This window comes from Rattus rattus, chromosome 8 (assembly GCF_011064425.1).
Source record: "Rattus rattus isolate New Zealand chromosome 8, Rrattus_CSIRO_v1, whole genome shotgun sequence".
NCBI classification, from domain to species: domain Eukaryota; kingdom Metazoa; phylum Chordata; class Mammalia; order Rodentia; family Muridae; genus Rattus; species Rattus rattus.
The window spans coordinates 81,251,882-81,268,835 of record NC_046161.1 but is presented as its reverse complement, the minus strand read 5'-3'; the positions used below and the strand labels follow the sequence as shown (position 1 = coordinate 81,268,835).

Here is a 16,954-nt window from a genome sequence, read left to right as displayed (position 1 = left end):
GGACAACCTGTACTGTGTTTTACAAGAAAAAAAAATGGTCCCTCCACTTCCTGCCTTTTAAAAAAAAAAAAATATTCTCTGTGTGGACCTTGATTATGAGAGGTATTAGCAGAGACAAATACATATACAGGAAAATATCTCAGAGCCCACCTCTTAACAACTGGATGAAATGTAATTATTGACCTTGAGAAGATAACCTTCACAAGTCAATTAGCTTCAATGATAGACCTCCAATGATGTATTGCAATTGCAGTATAACTGTCCAGTTATATCAGTGTGTCCCTATGCACACTGATAAGTGTCTTGATAAGTTGAAGTTTAAAGTAGTGTTGCTTTAATGATGTTGTTTTCCTCAAGAGGTGTTTATTTTTTCTTCGGTTTCTGTCATTCAGGGTTTCCACTGCTGTAAATAATTTTAGGATACTTTCTTCGTGACGTGAAAATTACTAGCTATGGCCCACTATTCCAAAGTAGACCTTGATGAAGAATTTGAACGGTTTATGAAGGAGGTAAGCTCAAGCCTTATTTCTTGTAGTATTTATTGTAAAGTTGTCTTGTAAGTGCTTTCATCTGAAAACATTACCCACCCCATCAGCACATGCCTTCTCTCCCACCTACAGAACTACCCAGCAGTCCTCAGTTCATTCTCATTTCAAATGCTGGCACCTGTTAGCTCAATGCCATCTTCTCACCCAGTCTCTCCAGCGGTTCCCTTCATGGTGCATGTGCGCACATGCTCACGCAAACACATACACACACACACACACACACACAGAGAGGGAGAGAACCATGTTGAGCAAACATTTTGCTCAATTTCTGGTTATAGGAGAGTAGTTCAACCCAATTTTTTTCAAAGTTAACTTTCTTCAGTTATAATTTATACATCATTCAATTCACCCACGTATAGTATGTATGACAACTGTTTTAGAATTACATAGCCTTCACCAGTCAGTTGCAGAATACATGTATCATTCCTAAGAAGAAACCCCTTATCCTTTAGCAGTTACTCTGGGCTCCTTGTCCTTCCCCAGCCTTAGGCTGTCACTTACTGCTTTGTCTCCAAGTTTGGCTATTACAGATATTCAAAGAAATGAAACCATATAGGCTGTGTGGTCTTTGAAGTCTGGCTTCTTTTACTTATTATGGTGTTTTCAGGGTTTATGTGTGCGACAGCATGCCTTTAGTGAGTAGTTTGCCATTTTGTAGATAGAATGCACCTTGCTTATTAAGTATTCAATTGACAGCATTTGGGGCCCTTCCATATCGGTCAGTCATGAATAACGCTGCTCTGACCAATCATGCAAGTGTGAGTGTGGATATATGTTAATCTCTAATGTTGGCCTAGGCATGAAATTGGCGAGTCGGATGCTCTGTTATTCCCACCCCCCCATGTATTCGTTCATCAAGGCCCTGATTTGCTATCTGAGGGCCATTTTTCTGGTTCTGTGTGATGATAGTAACCTGCAAGGCAGTGTTGAAGGTTTCGAGAGCCAGAACACCTACTGTGTATTGGAAGGGAGGACAGTCGTGCTCTGTCTTTCTGATCTTTGCCATAGCTCTGAATGGTCAGTGGTTCAATCCCTGTATGGAAACAAAGAAACTTTGGTTCGGGAGGCAAGAAGTGGAATGTTTCCGCGTGGTACTGTGTTTAAAGGCCAACTGGAAAGTGATAGAGATACAGACATTCAGACCTTAGATGGTCACCCCGGTGTCTTCCTAGGTGGATGGCCACAGGCAGCAGTGGGAAGCAGACAGTCCTCAGTGGTTCCTCAGTTGATTTGGATCCCACTTGCTTCACCCTTTAGCACGTGTAACTGGGACAGTCATATCCCCCTGGGTTTCAGGTTCTCATAAGTGATCTCTTCGAGGTTGTTTAAAGAGTGAGATAAACCAGGTCCAGAACCTAACACCGAGAAGGCATGTGATAAACATGATTTCTCCCCAGGGAGTGGGGGGAGGAGGGATATAGAAGGAGAATGGAAAAGGACGAGGAAGGCAGTAAGAGTAACTTTGATTTGCCTGATGTAACTGTCATCTCTGAGGCTGCCTCTGTCTGCTAATCTAGGCCTAGTCCTGGAAGCCTCTAGCCTCCATACAATCTAATCTAGGCTTAGAATGTTTTCAGCCTCTGTGACTTGCTGCTGAATAAGCTCACCCTTTCTTGTACTTTCTGAGCTCTGGCTGGCTTGTTCAACTCGACTGTCCTGGATCAGACTCCTCTCCCAGCTGACTTATTCAATCTGGCTTTTCTCTTGGCCTCTGAATTGCTCTGGCTGACCTCAAACTACCCCTAGCAATCCCTTCTAATCTTCTGGCCCCCTCCCATTCTCTGGCTCATTCTGTCTTCATCTTTGTATAGTCTATTCTCTCTCTAGCTTATCTCTGTAAAACTCCATCAGTAAAACTGCCTCCTCCCTCTCTGTGCTGCTCTGCCCTCTCCCTCTACTACACTGCTCTCCATGAACTCTGCTGTATTCCTGTACTGTACGCTCTTCTGCACTGCTCTCCATGAACTCTGCTGTATTCCTGTACTGTACTCTCTTCTGCACTGTCCTCTCCATGAACTCTACTGTATTCCTGTACTGTACTCTCTCCTGCACTGTCCTCTCCATGAACTCTACTGTATTCCTGTACTGTACTCTCTTCTGCACTGCTCTCCATGAACTCTACTGTATTCCTGTACTGTACTCTCTTCTGCACTGCTCTCCATGAACTCTGCTGTATTCCTGTACTGTACTCTCTCCTGCACTGCTCTCCATGAACTCTACTGTATTCCTGTACTGTACTCTCTCCTGCACTGCTCTCCATGAACTCTACTGTATTCCTGTACTGTACTCTCTTCTGCACTGCTCTCCATGAACTCTGCTGTATTCCTGTACTGTACTCTCTTCTGCACTGCTCTCCATGAACTCTGCTGTATTCCTGTACTGTACTCTCTTCTGCACTGCTCTCCATGAACTCTGCTGTATTCCTGTACTGTACTCTCTTCTGCACTGCTCTCCATGAACTCTGCTGTATTCCTGTACTGTACTCTCTTCTGCACTGCTCTCCATGAACTCTGCTGTATTCCTGTACTGTACTCTCTTCTGCACTGCTCTCCATGAACTCTGCTGTATTCCTGTACTGTACTCTCTTCTGCACTGCTCTCCATGAACTCTGCTGTATTCCTGTACTGTACTCTCTTCTGCACTGCTCCCATGAACTCTGCTGTATTCCTGTACTGTACTCTCTTCTGCACTGCTCTCCATGAACTCTGCTGTATTCCTGTACTGTACTCTCTTCTGCACTGCTCTCCATGAACTCTGCTGTATTCCTGTACTGTACTCTCTTCTGCACTGCTCTCCATGAACTCTGCTGTATTCCTGTACTGTACTCTCTCCTGCACTGCTCTCCATGAACTCTACTGTATTCCTGTACTGTATTCTCTTCTGCACTGTCCTCTCCATGAGCTCTACTGTATTCCTGTACTGTACTCTCTTCCTCTGCACTGTCTCTTTCCCATAAGCACCTTCCCTTTCCCCTCTCTTTTCATGAGAGTTGGGCATATCCTCTTCTCTCAGATCTTTCTCTGATTTGTCACTTTGTCTGCCACTCATTTAGACATCACTTTCAAACATGGGTGCTTCCTTCTACAAACTAACTTTACCTTCATTATAGATCAAAGGTGAGTACCAAGGGTGTGTCTGTATTCTAGCCAGAGGGATTGAAGATGTGCACTAAGGGCTGAGACACACCCTAACTAGAAACAGGTTCAAATATACTGTAACAACAGTCAACAAGAAATCTCGGATGAAGAAGTTAACTATTAACTAGCTATGTACAAGGCCACAGAGCTGAAGAGAACCAGGAAGGACGCTGCTCAATTCCTAGGTAGGGCATTCCGTGAGGTGTCAGTCACCATGATGTGGTCGGTGGGTGACTGACCATTTTTTCTTTGTGACAGGCATTTGGAAAGTGGGCACTAGAGATACATAGTGCTGAATGGGAAACTGGGAGGTGAGTGGGAAGAGAGGAGGTCTAAGGAAGTGAAGATAGCAAGACTTCATAGCTAAGGAGCCAGGAGATGGAGAGGGAAAGTGGGTCCTCTGCAGTTCTCTTGAGAGCAGAGGAGTAACGGTGGTGACTTTTGAGTGGGGAGGCAGTCTCACAGAATTCAAGCTTGGCGATGGGATGAGGAGGAGGGTGTCCTTTAGTTCTCTGTTATCTCGAAAGAGGAAGGCTTTCTTATTGGCTAAAAGGGAGAGAGCTGTTGAGGTTAGAAGAAGTGATTCAGAATTGTAGTAAAATAATAGCCAAGGAGCAGAAAGGGACAAATACATACATGTTTATTAATATCTGGGACAAAATGTTTGTTTCCGTGGTTACTACATCTCACCCTCTGAGACCCCAGAACTCTGTCACCATAACAGGTTTGCTCAATTGCCTCTTGTTCTTAGGCCCTAGAAAATGTCCAGAATATAGGATTTCATCATCTATTTCTTTTCTAAGCAAGTATATTGATGAGATTTTCTTATTTTGTTGTTGTACTTGTCTTAGCTAGTGTTTCTGTTGCTGTGAAGAGACACCATGACCACAGCAACTCTTAATAAAGGAAAATATCTAATTGGGGCTGGCCCACAGGTTCGGAGGGCTAGTACATTATCATCATGGTGGGAAGCACGGTGGCACACAGACAGACATGGTGCTGGAGAGGGAGCTGTGCATTCTACATCTGGATCTGGGTCAGCAGGAAGAAGATGGCCTGGGACCTGGCTTGAACATTTGAAACCTTCAAAGCCACCCTCAGTGACAGACTTCTTCCAAGAAGGCCGTACCTCCTAATAGTACCACTCCCAATGAGCCCATGGGGGCCATTTCCATTCAAACCACCACAGTATCTTGCTTGTTTAATTCTGCATATAAATTGATATTCAAAGACATATCCTTGAGTTTTAAGTTTGGCCACCAGTGTCTAAAGATGGGATTTATACATAATTTCTTAGGCCGTTGCTCATGTGATAATAGACTGTGAGAACTAAAAATAAAAGCAAATATTGTAGTAATGTCTGGGATTTTGTAATTTGAAATGGATTTTAAAATTTAGTAACTTTTATTTAATTCAGCTTTCAGACGATTCTTTTGAAAATTCAAATGAAACACCTAGCCAGCCTAACAAAGACATAAAGAAGAAAGACGTGGCCCCTTGGTGGATAGCTGAAGATGGTTTTGAAGACGATGGTAAAGTTTGTTGTTGTTGTTTTAAATCATTTGACCACAAGAGGTCAGTCAAGACTTAACTCTAGACTGTACTACTGCACCAGTACACTGTACAGGAAGTAATACTAATGGTGTGGATTTCTGAGGCTCCAGTCGACCTTCGTATTGTACGTCATGTAACCGAAAATGCCTTTCTGCATTAGTTTGCATTAAGACCATTCATATCCATTCAAATTAAGGAGATAAATTGAGTGAGTGTACTTACATATATCTAATGATATAAATAGACTTAGGGTAATTTAATAAATAATCTGCCGCTGTGTCCATGTAACCAATTAACAAACAGGTTTAATGTGGGATCTCCGTTTGCTACTAAGTCATGGGAAGTCCTCACCTGTAACACATGCATTCATCTTCTCTCACACGTCTTCATACTTTCCCCAGGATGTCCCAATCGCGTTTTATGAGCCCCCAGTCACATGCAATGTGACCTTAAGTGTTGTTCACATATATAATAGGTGTGTATCATATGTAGAGCTGTTTCTGACCTGAAGCAAGTCACACTGTGTATGACAGACTTCTCTGCATGGTGCTGCCACAGCTGTAAAGAAAAACAACTGCTGCTGTGTTTGCAGTACTTGTGGGCCAGGGTTAAACACAACCATGTTGAGTAATAACATTTTTGTTTTTCTGTTTCTCCTGTGGACAGGAAGATTTTTTACCTATGGCTTTTATAATTGTTGCAAGTTTTTTGTTTGTTTGTTTTTCTTTTCATCCCCCCCGGACAAGATTGGACCTGAATTCTTTAAAGTGCCAGTTGAGGTTCTACATAATCTGATGGTAGCTCTCTCTACCTCATGTGATCCAGCCACACTCAGTTATTCTGTCTTCTAGAAACACCTTTGGATCCCTCTGGGCCTAACTTCTTAGCCCATGCTTCCCTACTGACTCCTCTTCCTTGTCCAGTAAGACTCAGTATCACTGCTTCACACCGTCCTGTAGTAACCCTTCTAGCTCCCTGCTAATATAAAGTGTTCTCTCGTTTGAGCTTAGAACACCACAGGGGCCCTTCCACATTGTGTGGCACTCCTGGACTTGGGAGCCTTGAATGGATGGGAAGGGCTTCTCTTCCCATGTCAGCAGAGATCTCACAGTTCTCATTAGCATTTTACTGGTGTTGGTGTTGGTTTGTTTTTAACACTGCAATTCATTAAAGGAATTCCTCAGTGAAAGCATCAGGGTGATTTTTCATGACTCCCCACACCATGCAACAATGCTAAGTATGCCTGTAAAGAATTCTTTTCTAAAATCATTTTTCCCATTAGTGTTCAAAAAAGATATGCCTGCCTGAGGATCCTGTTTTCCTAACTAGGCTGCCTTGTCTGTCCTCAATGGGGGGAGAGGATGTGCCCAGTCCTGCAGTGACTTGATGTGCTGGGGGTGAGATGGGGGAAGAGGAGAAACTGGGAGGGGAGGGGTGCCATCAGAATATAAAGTAAGTGAGTGAGTGAGTGAGTGAGTGAGTGAGTAATGAATGAATGAATGAATAAAATAAATAAGAAAAATATCAAAGGGTAAAGTAATTTGAAATTTATTGTTAAGGATTTGGGACTTGATTGGCATTGAAGCCTTTTTTTTTTTTTTTTCTAGAAGATACTAGAAAAAAGGAAAGAATAGATCTTGGAATAAAAGCACTTGCCTGTAGCAACTAAAATTATCAGTTTTTTTTTTTTTTTAAAGAAGTTCTCAATCCAAAGTAGGTATAGTCAGTAAAACAGCAGAGAAAGCTAGACAAGGCACAAACCCATTAGCCTTTGCAAGCCCACAGAAGAGCTCCACTATACTACACCCAGAGTGTATCTTGCCCTGACCCCGTCACAAGCGTTTAGTGAATTCAGAGTGTGTTCTATTACCAGGCATTATTGTACTCACAAGAGTCCTGCCATCAGATTGAAGAAGCTTTGAGAGACCTGCATACTCATCCTGAGGAGAGGGATACATCCATTACCAGTCTTGAGTAGCTACTATTAAACAGTAAAACTGACCAAATTCTGTTGGGATATTGGAGTTTTGTTTTGTTTTTTAGTTGTCATAAAGCTAATGGGTTTTGCTTAGTAAGTGAAACTGTAACCACATTATCTGAGAGTTTCTGTTGTGTTGTCTCTGATGAGCCTTTTTTGTCTGGGTCACCTCTTTTGCCCAGCTCTAGAGCCAGAGTGAGAAGTTGCCACAGCAGCGCCCCAAACATGGTTCACACTTAGTCATCGGTAACATATGTGGGTAGGCCTTGACTTTGTACAGCAGTGTAGAAATTACTGCCTGACCTCGTAAGACCATTGCTCACATAAAGCCATAAAGAACTTGATCCAGGAATCCAGCCAAGGATCTGCATCAAGTAGATAGCTGAAGCTGAATGTTACAGGAATCAATCATGAAACATGTGTTGGTTTGTTTGTTTTTACATTTTTAATATGTCCACTATAGTTCAGTTTCAGAGAAAGAAAAACATTCAAAAAATATTGTTAGAGACTATGATATCATCCTCCTCCCCAACAATATTACACATACCCAGGTGTGAGCCTTTCCCAGTGTTTGAAAAATGTGTTCTGGTATTTTCTTGGAATGATACTTAAACCAACAAGGATCTTGTGTAGACCTCGTATTTGTTCTACCTGGAGTTCTGTGTGCTGGTTCATACTCTCCACCATCTATTTCAAGCAGCAAAACTGTGTAAAGGAATCTTATGCAAATTTTAGAAATGTTCATTTTAAAATTAAGAGTACTGTAATCAAACAGAATTATAGATTTTTGTGAATTTTAGTTCTAGTTATTTTTTTGTATAGTATGACAGATTTGTTTTGTAGTCTTTAAGCACAAAGTTAATAAGACAGTATTCTTGTGTTGGCATTATGAACCGGACAGCTCCCTGGATATAGACAGGTCCCTGACTCTAAACTTGAAGACCAACTCGTAGTCTTGTCCTCAGGACTGCTTGGGACAAATGTGAGCTATTTGAAGACAAAGAAGACATATCAACCTATTACGGACATGGAAGAGGAAACTGAAAAAGTCCAGTTTCTTAAGAGCAGTGGAACCTCCGTCTTAAGTGTTGACAGCTTAGAAGCTAACGGTGAGCCTGGGATCTGAATGGGGAAGTCACTGTTCCTGAACGTCAGAGACTGTCCCTCAGCTTACGTCGCCAGACCGTACAGACAGGTCATATATCTCCCCAGAGAATCAGAATCATAACTTAGAGACAATTTCAAACTTACAGCCTTGTGTAGCTCTGCTTGGTGGGTGGGAGCTTCCTGTACAGTGTCCATAAAAAAAGCATTACTGAGTTTTTTCAAAGTTGTGCACATTAACAAAATTATTTCTCATTCATTTCTCTGTAGAATTGGTTGCTTGTGAGCTCCATCATAGCACTCTTGGTTTGGGCCTGGACACATTAGAAGAACAAGAGGAGAAAGAGCAGTTCTTTGCCAGGCTTGAGAAAGGCTTGACATCTTCTATTGATTATTCAAAATTAAATCAAGAACTGGATTCTGACGACTCTGCACAATTCAGAGTTTTACATAGGTAAATACAATAAAAACATTAACTAACTTTGTGATTTTTCTATATGTGCATGAATTCTAGTATTCTAGTAGATAAACTGACAAATTAAATCTTCTTTTTTTTAATATATGGAGGCCAGGGTTTGGTGGTAGGCATCTTCCCTAATTTCTCTCCACCTTTTTATTCCGAAAATGCAGCCTTCAGTGACCCTGGAGATTGCCAGTCACGGCTGACCAGCTTCAGGGTCCACCTGCGTCCAGCTTGTCACCGCTGGGATTACAGGCACACAGCTCTGTGCCTGGCTTTTTATGTGGTTTCCGGGGATAGGAACTCAAGTCATCTTGCTTATCTGGCAAGCACTTTACCAACAGCCATTTCCCCACCTCAAAGTTTATCTTTTTAACTATATTCTGTGTTCGTTATAGTCATGGTTTTTCTTATGTGTAGACAGAGTATGTTAAGGCGTAGTTGAATCTCCATTCTGCCTTTAGATACCTGAAATTTCATACCTTAATAGTAGTATACTGCCAAGTCTTTGCTAGGAAAGAAATTGGCTTTCTATTGGCAGAGGAAAATAAAAGTCCAGGGCTTTATTATAAATTTGTATTATAAATGCAAAGAAGCAAAGACAGGTTTGGCTTGTGTCTTACCTCTGCGTGTGGTAACTCTGTTAGTTATCAGGAACCTTATTTATATAGAAATCCTAGTTGATTGAGCTGGTCACTGTTGTGCAGAGTTAATCATGGCATCCTTGAACCTTTCTAAGATCTTTACCTTCCTTAGCTTAACTATCCATAGAGTTGTGTTTCTTCTTATGAATGAAGTCAGTTGTTTAGGGTTTTAAGAACACAAAGGTAGAACTGAAAGAGCTGGTAGAATAGTGAGTGGAAACTGTGACAAACTCTAAAGATGCTTGGTTTCTGGTCCGGCAGATACAGTAGCACCAGGAAAACGCAGCAGGAACAGCCGAGAGCTCACATCTTGATCCGCAGCACCGGGCACAGAGAGCTAACTGGGAACACTGGGCTTTTGAAACCATACAGACTGAGCCCCCCGTAACACACCTTCTCCAACAGGGCCATGCCTAATCCTTCCCAAACAGTTCCACCAACTGAGGAACAAGTATTAAAGAATATTACCCTATGGGGCCATTATCATCCAAACCACTGCACGTCCCAGTTCAGCTTCCATTAAGAGTTAAATTTCTTCTTGGCATATAAATACTAATTTCATTTTATGGAGTTGTTGTTTTGGCCTTCCTATAAACTTTACTTAATTCTCATATCTCATAATTTCTAATCTCTGTGAAGAAGAGTTGCCTAACTCATGGAACAATGCATATCCATATTCATATGCACACATATAAAACTATGTGTTTGGATTTAAGAAAAATAACACTTTTGTTTCATTATTTATGCTGCTATAATTTAATTTTAAGCTCTGAGAATCATTTGTTTTCAAAATGTTTTCCTTCTATCACTCCAATTTTTAGCTTTGGTAAAAAATTTGGTAGAACTTGAAAACACATAATTTAGAATTTTGAATTTCTAGAAAATTTAAAACAATACAGCATGTATTGTTTGAATATATATTAACCTGTAATAGTACGTGTTAAATGTTATTCCAGATATCAAGGTAATGCAGAACTAGCTGAAGGTGGACGTGAGAATGAATCAGAACACGAGGAACTGCCAGGTAACTGCACTGAAAAAAATGATAAGACTTACAGTACAAAACGTGTGTAAGGACAGTACTGAAAAGGTAAATCATGTAAGTTCTCTGTGAGGCAGAGTGTACAGTGCCGGTTATAATCAGTGAAGAATTTTTAATAAAGAACCACTGCCTTCTATGTTGAAGCTGGGCGGTGATGTTTTGTGCACAGACTGTGGGGACCCAACGACAGAACAACAGCCTCCAGTATGTGGTGCCAGGAACAGCCTTTCCTCTCTTCTGACTCTGTGTTAAAGATAGAGTCTGTCTTTACAGTTTTGGCTGGCTTTGACTTACGCTGTAAAGGAGGCTAGCCCTACACTCACTAAGTAGACCAGGCTGGTCCAAAATCAGAGATCCTCCTGTCTTTGCCGAGTGCTGGTATTAAAGGGGTGTGTGTGTGTGTGTGTGTGTGTGTGTTATTTAAAATGGTTTGTCCTAGCTGGGTTTTGCTTTTCTGACTAAGCTGGTCGCCTCTAGTGTGTAATTGATAAGCATCTACCTTTACAAACACAGTTTACTGATACGGTTATGAACATTGTTTTCATTTTTAGTGTTTTGATTAGAAGGTGGCTATATAGCCTGTGCCTACCATGAACTCCCATCAATCCTTGTGCCTTGCTTCTTGAGTCCTGGATTTCACACCCAGCTTGTTTTCCGTCTTTTATTGTTTTGGTCTGTGTTCTCCTGGTTTACTTGTAGAATTCTATTCTATTCTGCCTTTTGGCTTTTTAGTTAAACCTTTTTGTTGTATTTTTGCTTAGTGGCTAGAAACCACACATATTTTTCCATATTAGAGTATCTTCAATAATATTCTACTTTATATGAATTGTAATAACATTGAAATACTCCCTAAAAATGGCTAGTTTTAGGTAATGTTTGTTCCACTTGTCTTAAAATACCAGCATATGTTATTACTGTTGTTGAAGCTCTTTTAAGGAGTGTGAAGTGTATCCATGTAAAGACTTGCCTTGGTTCACGGCTTACCGTCAGTCCTGTACTCTGTATTCCGGTACCTGGACTGTACTCTGGTACCTGGATTGTAGTTTCTACACATTTTTTTCAGCACGAGGAACCCTCTGTAAGCCATCGAGTTCATGCTGCTGTTAAGAACAAAGTCTCAGCTTTTCTGTTTGGAATACCCATTATTAAAGAGTATGTGTGGTGGCTCACATCAAGGCAGAGAAGCCGAGGCAGGGAAATTGAGTTAAAGACCAGATTAGACTCTGCAGAGAGACCCTGATGAAACAAATAAGAGGAAGTGAAGGGACACTTTCTCAGTGTAGGCTTTTTAGATAGTTTGGGGGTTTTTTTTCCCAATGTTTTCCTTCTGACTACCTACATTTCTCATGAAGTCACTCAACTCTTTTTATAGTTACTTTGTGTGTACACTTCCCTAGGTATCTGGAGCTTTTGACTTTAGTCCCCTACAGGGGGTGTGTGCTCAGGTTGATCTTACTAAATGGTTAGTATTTGCGTCTGACCCATGCACATCCTCACATGTACTTTGCCATTTCTAGTTTGCTCACGTTATACCTGTAAGTACAGCATAAATGGCGTTACTCTGCTTCATTTACAGAGGATAACAAAGAGGAAAGGCACGTGTCGGGTGCAGACCTGGTCTGTTTTCATGTATTTTTGGTCCGTAGTTGGTTGAATCCACAGATGTACAACCTGTGGATATGCAGGCGCACTGAGCTGCCTGCCTGCCTGTTGGTGTTGACAGGATTTTCTCTTTACTTCTGTGTTGTAGCTTTCAGAGTCTGACCGTGCAGGCTGCTTAGCTTGTCTTCATCCTGCTTGGAGATGTTTAACATCTCTCCTGTGTTGCTTCATCTTTTGTCACCATTTTGTGCTGTGTCGTTTTGTGCTGTCATCCCCTGTCCAGATCCCATTACTACTTGGTGCCCAGGCCTATGCTCCTCACTTCAGGTGCTGAGCACTGAGTCCCACCTCAGACCACTTCCTGTCAGGGCTCCAGCTCTTGGCTCCTAAGCCTTTAAGGCCACTGCTCCCTTCTTCAGTCTGCTTCTTTGCATCCATTTCTTTCCTTTTCCCTAGAAGTTCTTTGAGGTTTAAATGTTTCACTCTCCTTATAATGTTTATTTTTCTCAGTCTCTGTAAAGTTCATCTTCCTATAGATATGATCGGCTCTGCTCTGGGTCTCTGGCTGCTCGCTGTGGGTCTGGGGTCCTATTCTTCTCTTGCTTTTGTTGGATGCTGTGGGGTTTATGACATTACTTGGATTTCATTCTTCCTTTAACACTGGTAGACACTCAGACGTGCACCGTGATCCATTTGAGGCACTTCTTGTTGTCTAGGACAGCCACTGAGAATCATTAGTCTGCTACACTTAGCGCATTTCCCTCTGAGGTTTCTTCTAAAAGTCCACAGTGATAAACGGGGTCCTTCCACTCACCTGCCTCATGTGACCTGAGGGAACTGTTCAACACAACCTGGACACTGAGGGTTTAGTAACAACCCAAAAGGACCCATGCCCAGTGGCCCACGCGGATTTCCTCCAGAACTCTTTACATATCCTGTCCGTGTCTCATTCCTGCCCCACAACTTCTGCTCATCTGAACTCTGTGTCTTCCCAGCTCATTGAAACTGCCCACCGTCCCCCATACTCCAAAACGTGCTCACCTTCAGTGACTGTGGACTCTCGTCTCATTTGTTTATATCTCTGCAGAATCACATTTCCCTGACAGATACGTGATGACTAAAAACAATCACTTCATACATTTTGTCAAATTGTTCACAATAAAGTTTAAATCCAGTCCCTTTAACTCTAGCATGACAGAGGAGAAGGATTTTCAGATCACATTTTCAGATCAGTTTACAGATAAAGTTGCCAATAAAGGATGGTAAATGTCTCCAGACAGGAGCAGTTAGACTTCTCATTGTCTGTGATTTACTTCATCTGAATTTTAAGAACATATTCTTGTTTTGAAGTTAATAGAAGAGAGTATTTTGAATGTGTAATATCCTTCTGCCAAAGTGGTTAGAATACTACAGACTAGCTCAGTGTGGCCGTGGTTGGCGAGATTGGGTACTGACCTGTGACATTTCCTCCTTACTTCACTCTAGCTCTATTCATGACAGATTCTAGGAAGGACTCTGGTCATTAATATGTTATATGGTAATATTTTCCTATAATTTTCAGTAACTAAATGAAATATTAAAATGTAGTTTAGAATAATGTACATTAGCAATTTTCCCATTTAGAAGGAAGGGCTGAGTACTTACTTAGAATGTGCAAGACTCTAGAGAAAGAAGAAGAAAAAGGGATGTCTGGCTTCACTAACTTCTCACACAGATTAAGCAAAACCAGCTCTAACCCTACCATCAGTACTGTTCATTACACATCCTACTTGGCCCTCAGCTTGTGCGTGCTGCAGAGGAAATGCTCCTTATATACTGCTTAGCTCTCAGATCTGTGTTCCCTGAGGTGAGTACTGTTGTCATCTCCACAGATGAGAAATTTAAGGCCAGAGCGTTTGCGGTAGACCACCGTACTGAGGCAGGGGTAGTGGGGTGAAGCGTCCCGGCTCCTGCTCCCGGGTCACATGCTGAAGCAAGCGCAGTTGTCCTGCTGGTCCATTCTGCTGTGCACACCCACACCATAGTTCCTCCATGCTCAGAGGGCCCCTCCCCCAGCCCACTGATCTCAGTCTCTGATCAAAAACAGTAAAGAATTTAAAAACTGATGGAAGAGATGGTGGCCAAATAGCTCCTGCCCCATCTTCCCCAAAGGTAGACAGATGAGGTCAGTTAACTTGGAGACACCTTTTCCTTCCACTGCAAAGGCCCTGAAATATTACCTAGGGGCTTTACAGCACGAATTGTCCAGGACTGGAGAACAGCAGAAGTGCAGTAGGGCCTATATTTATGTAAGGAACATGACAAAGTATAGAAAATAAAATAACCCTGAGATAGTCTTCAACTTAAGTTGACTCATTCCTTAAGAAAAAGGAAAGAGAAAAGCTATTGGGAGGTTCCTTCGTGCTATCACCTCAGTGGCTTGTACTTGGAGCGAGCCTCTGTGCGAGCCAGCAGTCCTTAAAATTTGCCTTTGACAGTGTGATCCTTCTGTTCTAACAACAATCTTCAGAAACATACAGTGATGATTTTGAAGATGCTGAGGATACTGATGAACCTTTGATTACTAAAGATGAAGAGACCCGTCCCAAAGAAAACTCTGAGTCAGGAAAAGGCAGCTTTCCCAACCAGGTACATACCAGTTGTCTTGCAGCCATTTATGTCTGCTCTCGTCACCTCAGCTGACTCACATATGAAGACTCGGGGTAGAGTTCTTCATGGCTTGCTCATTGTTAATTTAGCAAGTCTCAGGTGTCAGTATAAATTAAACAACCATGATAGTTGGAGCTCTCTTTATGTAAGATGGCCTTTGCTACACGGACTCCTTAAGGTAAGCTTAGAAGTTGAACACTGTGTGAATGCTGCTTTTCCATAGGTCTATGTTATGATGTGAGTCTCGTCCTTATGAAAGGCTGAAATACCCCTCACGACCAATAGGAGGGCAGCGTTAGAGTCTGGAACTCACATGGCTAAGATAAGGCATCAAGCTGCTCTGCTGGCATCCAGCTGTGCTCTCTAGTTTTGCCAGCCCTCAGTGCTCACCAATGTGTGTCAGGACTACCATTAAATACTCCCTGTGCCCTGTAACTCATCACTTAAGCTGTGCCATAGCCGTTAATGGGGTTGTCACTGTTTACTGTGGTCTTGACCTGGATGGTCATTTGGGGCCACAGTTAGAACAAAGATATTTTAAACATGTATAAAACTATAAATTCTCTATAGCACTTTGATGTTTTATATAAATGCTTTCATTTTAATATATCGATTACATTTCCTTGAGTGAATATATATCACTCAGTTTGCAAGAGGCAAGATGATTTTTAAATTAACCAAAAAATTGATGTGACATCATGATATCTTTAGAAACTTAGTGATACTTATCTTTGAAATTTGGCAGTCTGGGTGTTTGATGAAAATTAGTCAATAAAATGCATGACAGTACCATTTATCCAGAAAGCGTCCTCTGCATACTAATATGGAACCCTCCCAGGGAGCTGAGTAAAAATCAAAATAATAGGAAACTGAAGTTCTAACTGTACGAAATGCTACACTCTACATAGCCAAGAAGGGAATCAAGGGCAGGGCTCCTTAAAGATTGGGTGGGCCTTGTTCTTTAGTAACTTGCCTGTCTGGAGTTATGTCTTTCAAACCACAGAGGAAATGGGGAATTAGATTCACACTTGGTAATTAATTTTTGAACGATTGATTGATTGATTGATAATGTTATAATTTTAGGCTCCTATGTGAAATAGCCTTATTTCTTTGATGTTTTTCTTTTTTTAAAGAAAGAAAAGCCATTTTTTATTGTTGTTTTGTTTTGTTTTTGGTTTGTTTGGTTGGTTGGTTTGGTTTGGTTTGGTTTGGTTTTTTGAGCAAAGTAGATGAGCAGTGGCCTCTAGGTACGTTAAGCAAATCTTTTTCAGGCCTAATATAATTTTGGTAATTGTCCAGGTTTAGAAGAGACACGCAGACGTTCCTACAAAACTGTGGCTCAGATAAATGCTGGTGAAGGAAAACATGCTTCCTGGTCTCTCATAGCTCCTGCTTCTCAGAACTCTGTTCATTTTTGTGATCATTTTATGTAATTTTGCCTTCAAAACATGTAATTTTTTTCTTTTAATTTAGGAGGAAGAGAAAACTGGCATGCTGGCTAATGGTAAGTATTAATTAGCAAATAATTAGACTATTCAAATATTCATCTAAATAATTTAGAATAAAATGTCTTTATTTTAAGTATCTAAGGAATTAAATTTCAAAGCCTTTCTCAGCCCCGTGTCCTCTATGCCTATCTTGATCCCATCTGCTGTTTGAAATGTTTTCTTTTTTGTTTTTCCTGAGCTTTTTACCTGCTGCATCAATATAGATATATGGAATCACTTATGTACTTGTTGCTGTTAGTCTGTTTTCTTGTACAGAAAATCATGTTTGTAGAAACAGACACATGGCTATACACTTACACTTTTTATCTGTAAATATTTGTTTTTAAGTATTACACATGATTAATTTCATTGGACCAAAAGTCACACAGCCACAGCGTTGTCTACACTCCTCACGTTTTTCTTTTATGTTCCTGCAGTGGTGCTACTTGATTCTTTTGACTCTGTCGAGGATGTTGACCTTAACAATCACGAGAGACCAACCCCTAAGGCAAAGGCCCTCCCAGAAATGGCAGGCGGTGAACTAGCAGAAACAGGTAAAGTATGGGAAACTGACTCTTCTCTAACTGCTACAGCATTCCCTGAGAGTAACTGGCTTCATTTCTAGGAAAATAGATGAAATAGCCATCTGGTCATTAGAGACATCCAGTCTCATAGCAATGTCTTTCACTACAGGGCAGCGCTGAGGGTGAGGGTTAACTGGCTGTTGTGCCCACCTACAATGTTCACCA

At 41.4% G+C, this 16,954-nt stretch overlaps 1 protein-coding gene across 1 annotated transcript in view; it reads left to right on the top strand.

The window, feature by feature from the left end:
• Positions 1-395: 395 nt before the first annotated feature.
• The window catches only part of Cep162 (centrosomal protein 162), a 60,201-nt gene continuing 43,642 nt past the window's right edge, over positions 396-16,954 (top strand). The window contains exons 1-8 of the mRNA XM_032909797.1: positions 396-509; positions 5,103-5,217; positions 8,183-8,326; positions 8,592-8,775; positions 10,382-10,449; positions 14,579-14,697; positions 16,192-16,222; positions 16,643-16,759. Of these exons, the coding sequence (XP_032765688.1) occupies positions 453-509; positions 5,103-5,217; positions 8,183-8,326; positions 8,592-8,775; positions 10,382-10,449; positions 14,579-14,697; positions 16,192-16,222; positions 16,643-16,759 (835 nt within the window). The 5' untranslated portion in view covers positions 396-452. The remainder of the gene's footprint in view (positions 510-5,102; positions 5,218-8,182; positions 8,327-8,591; positions 8,776-10,381; positions 10,450-14,578; positions 14,698-16,191; positions 16,223-16,642; positions 16,760-16,954) is intronic.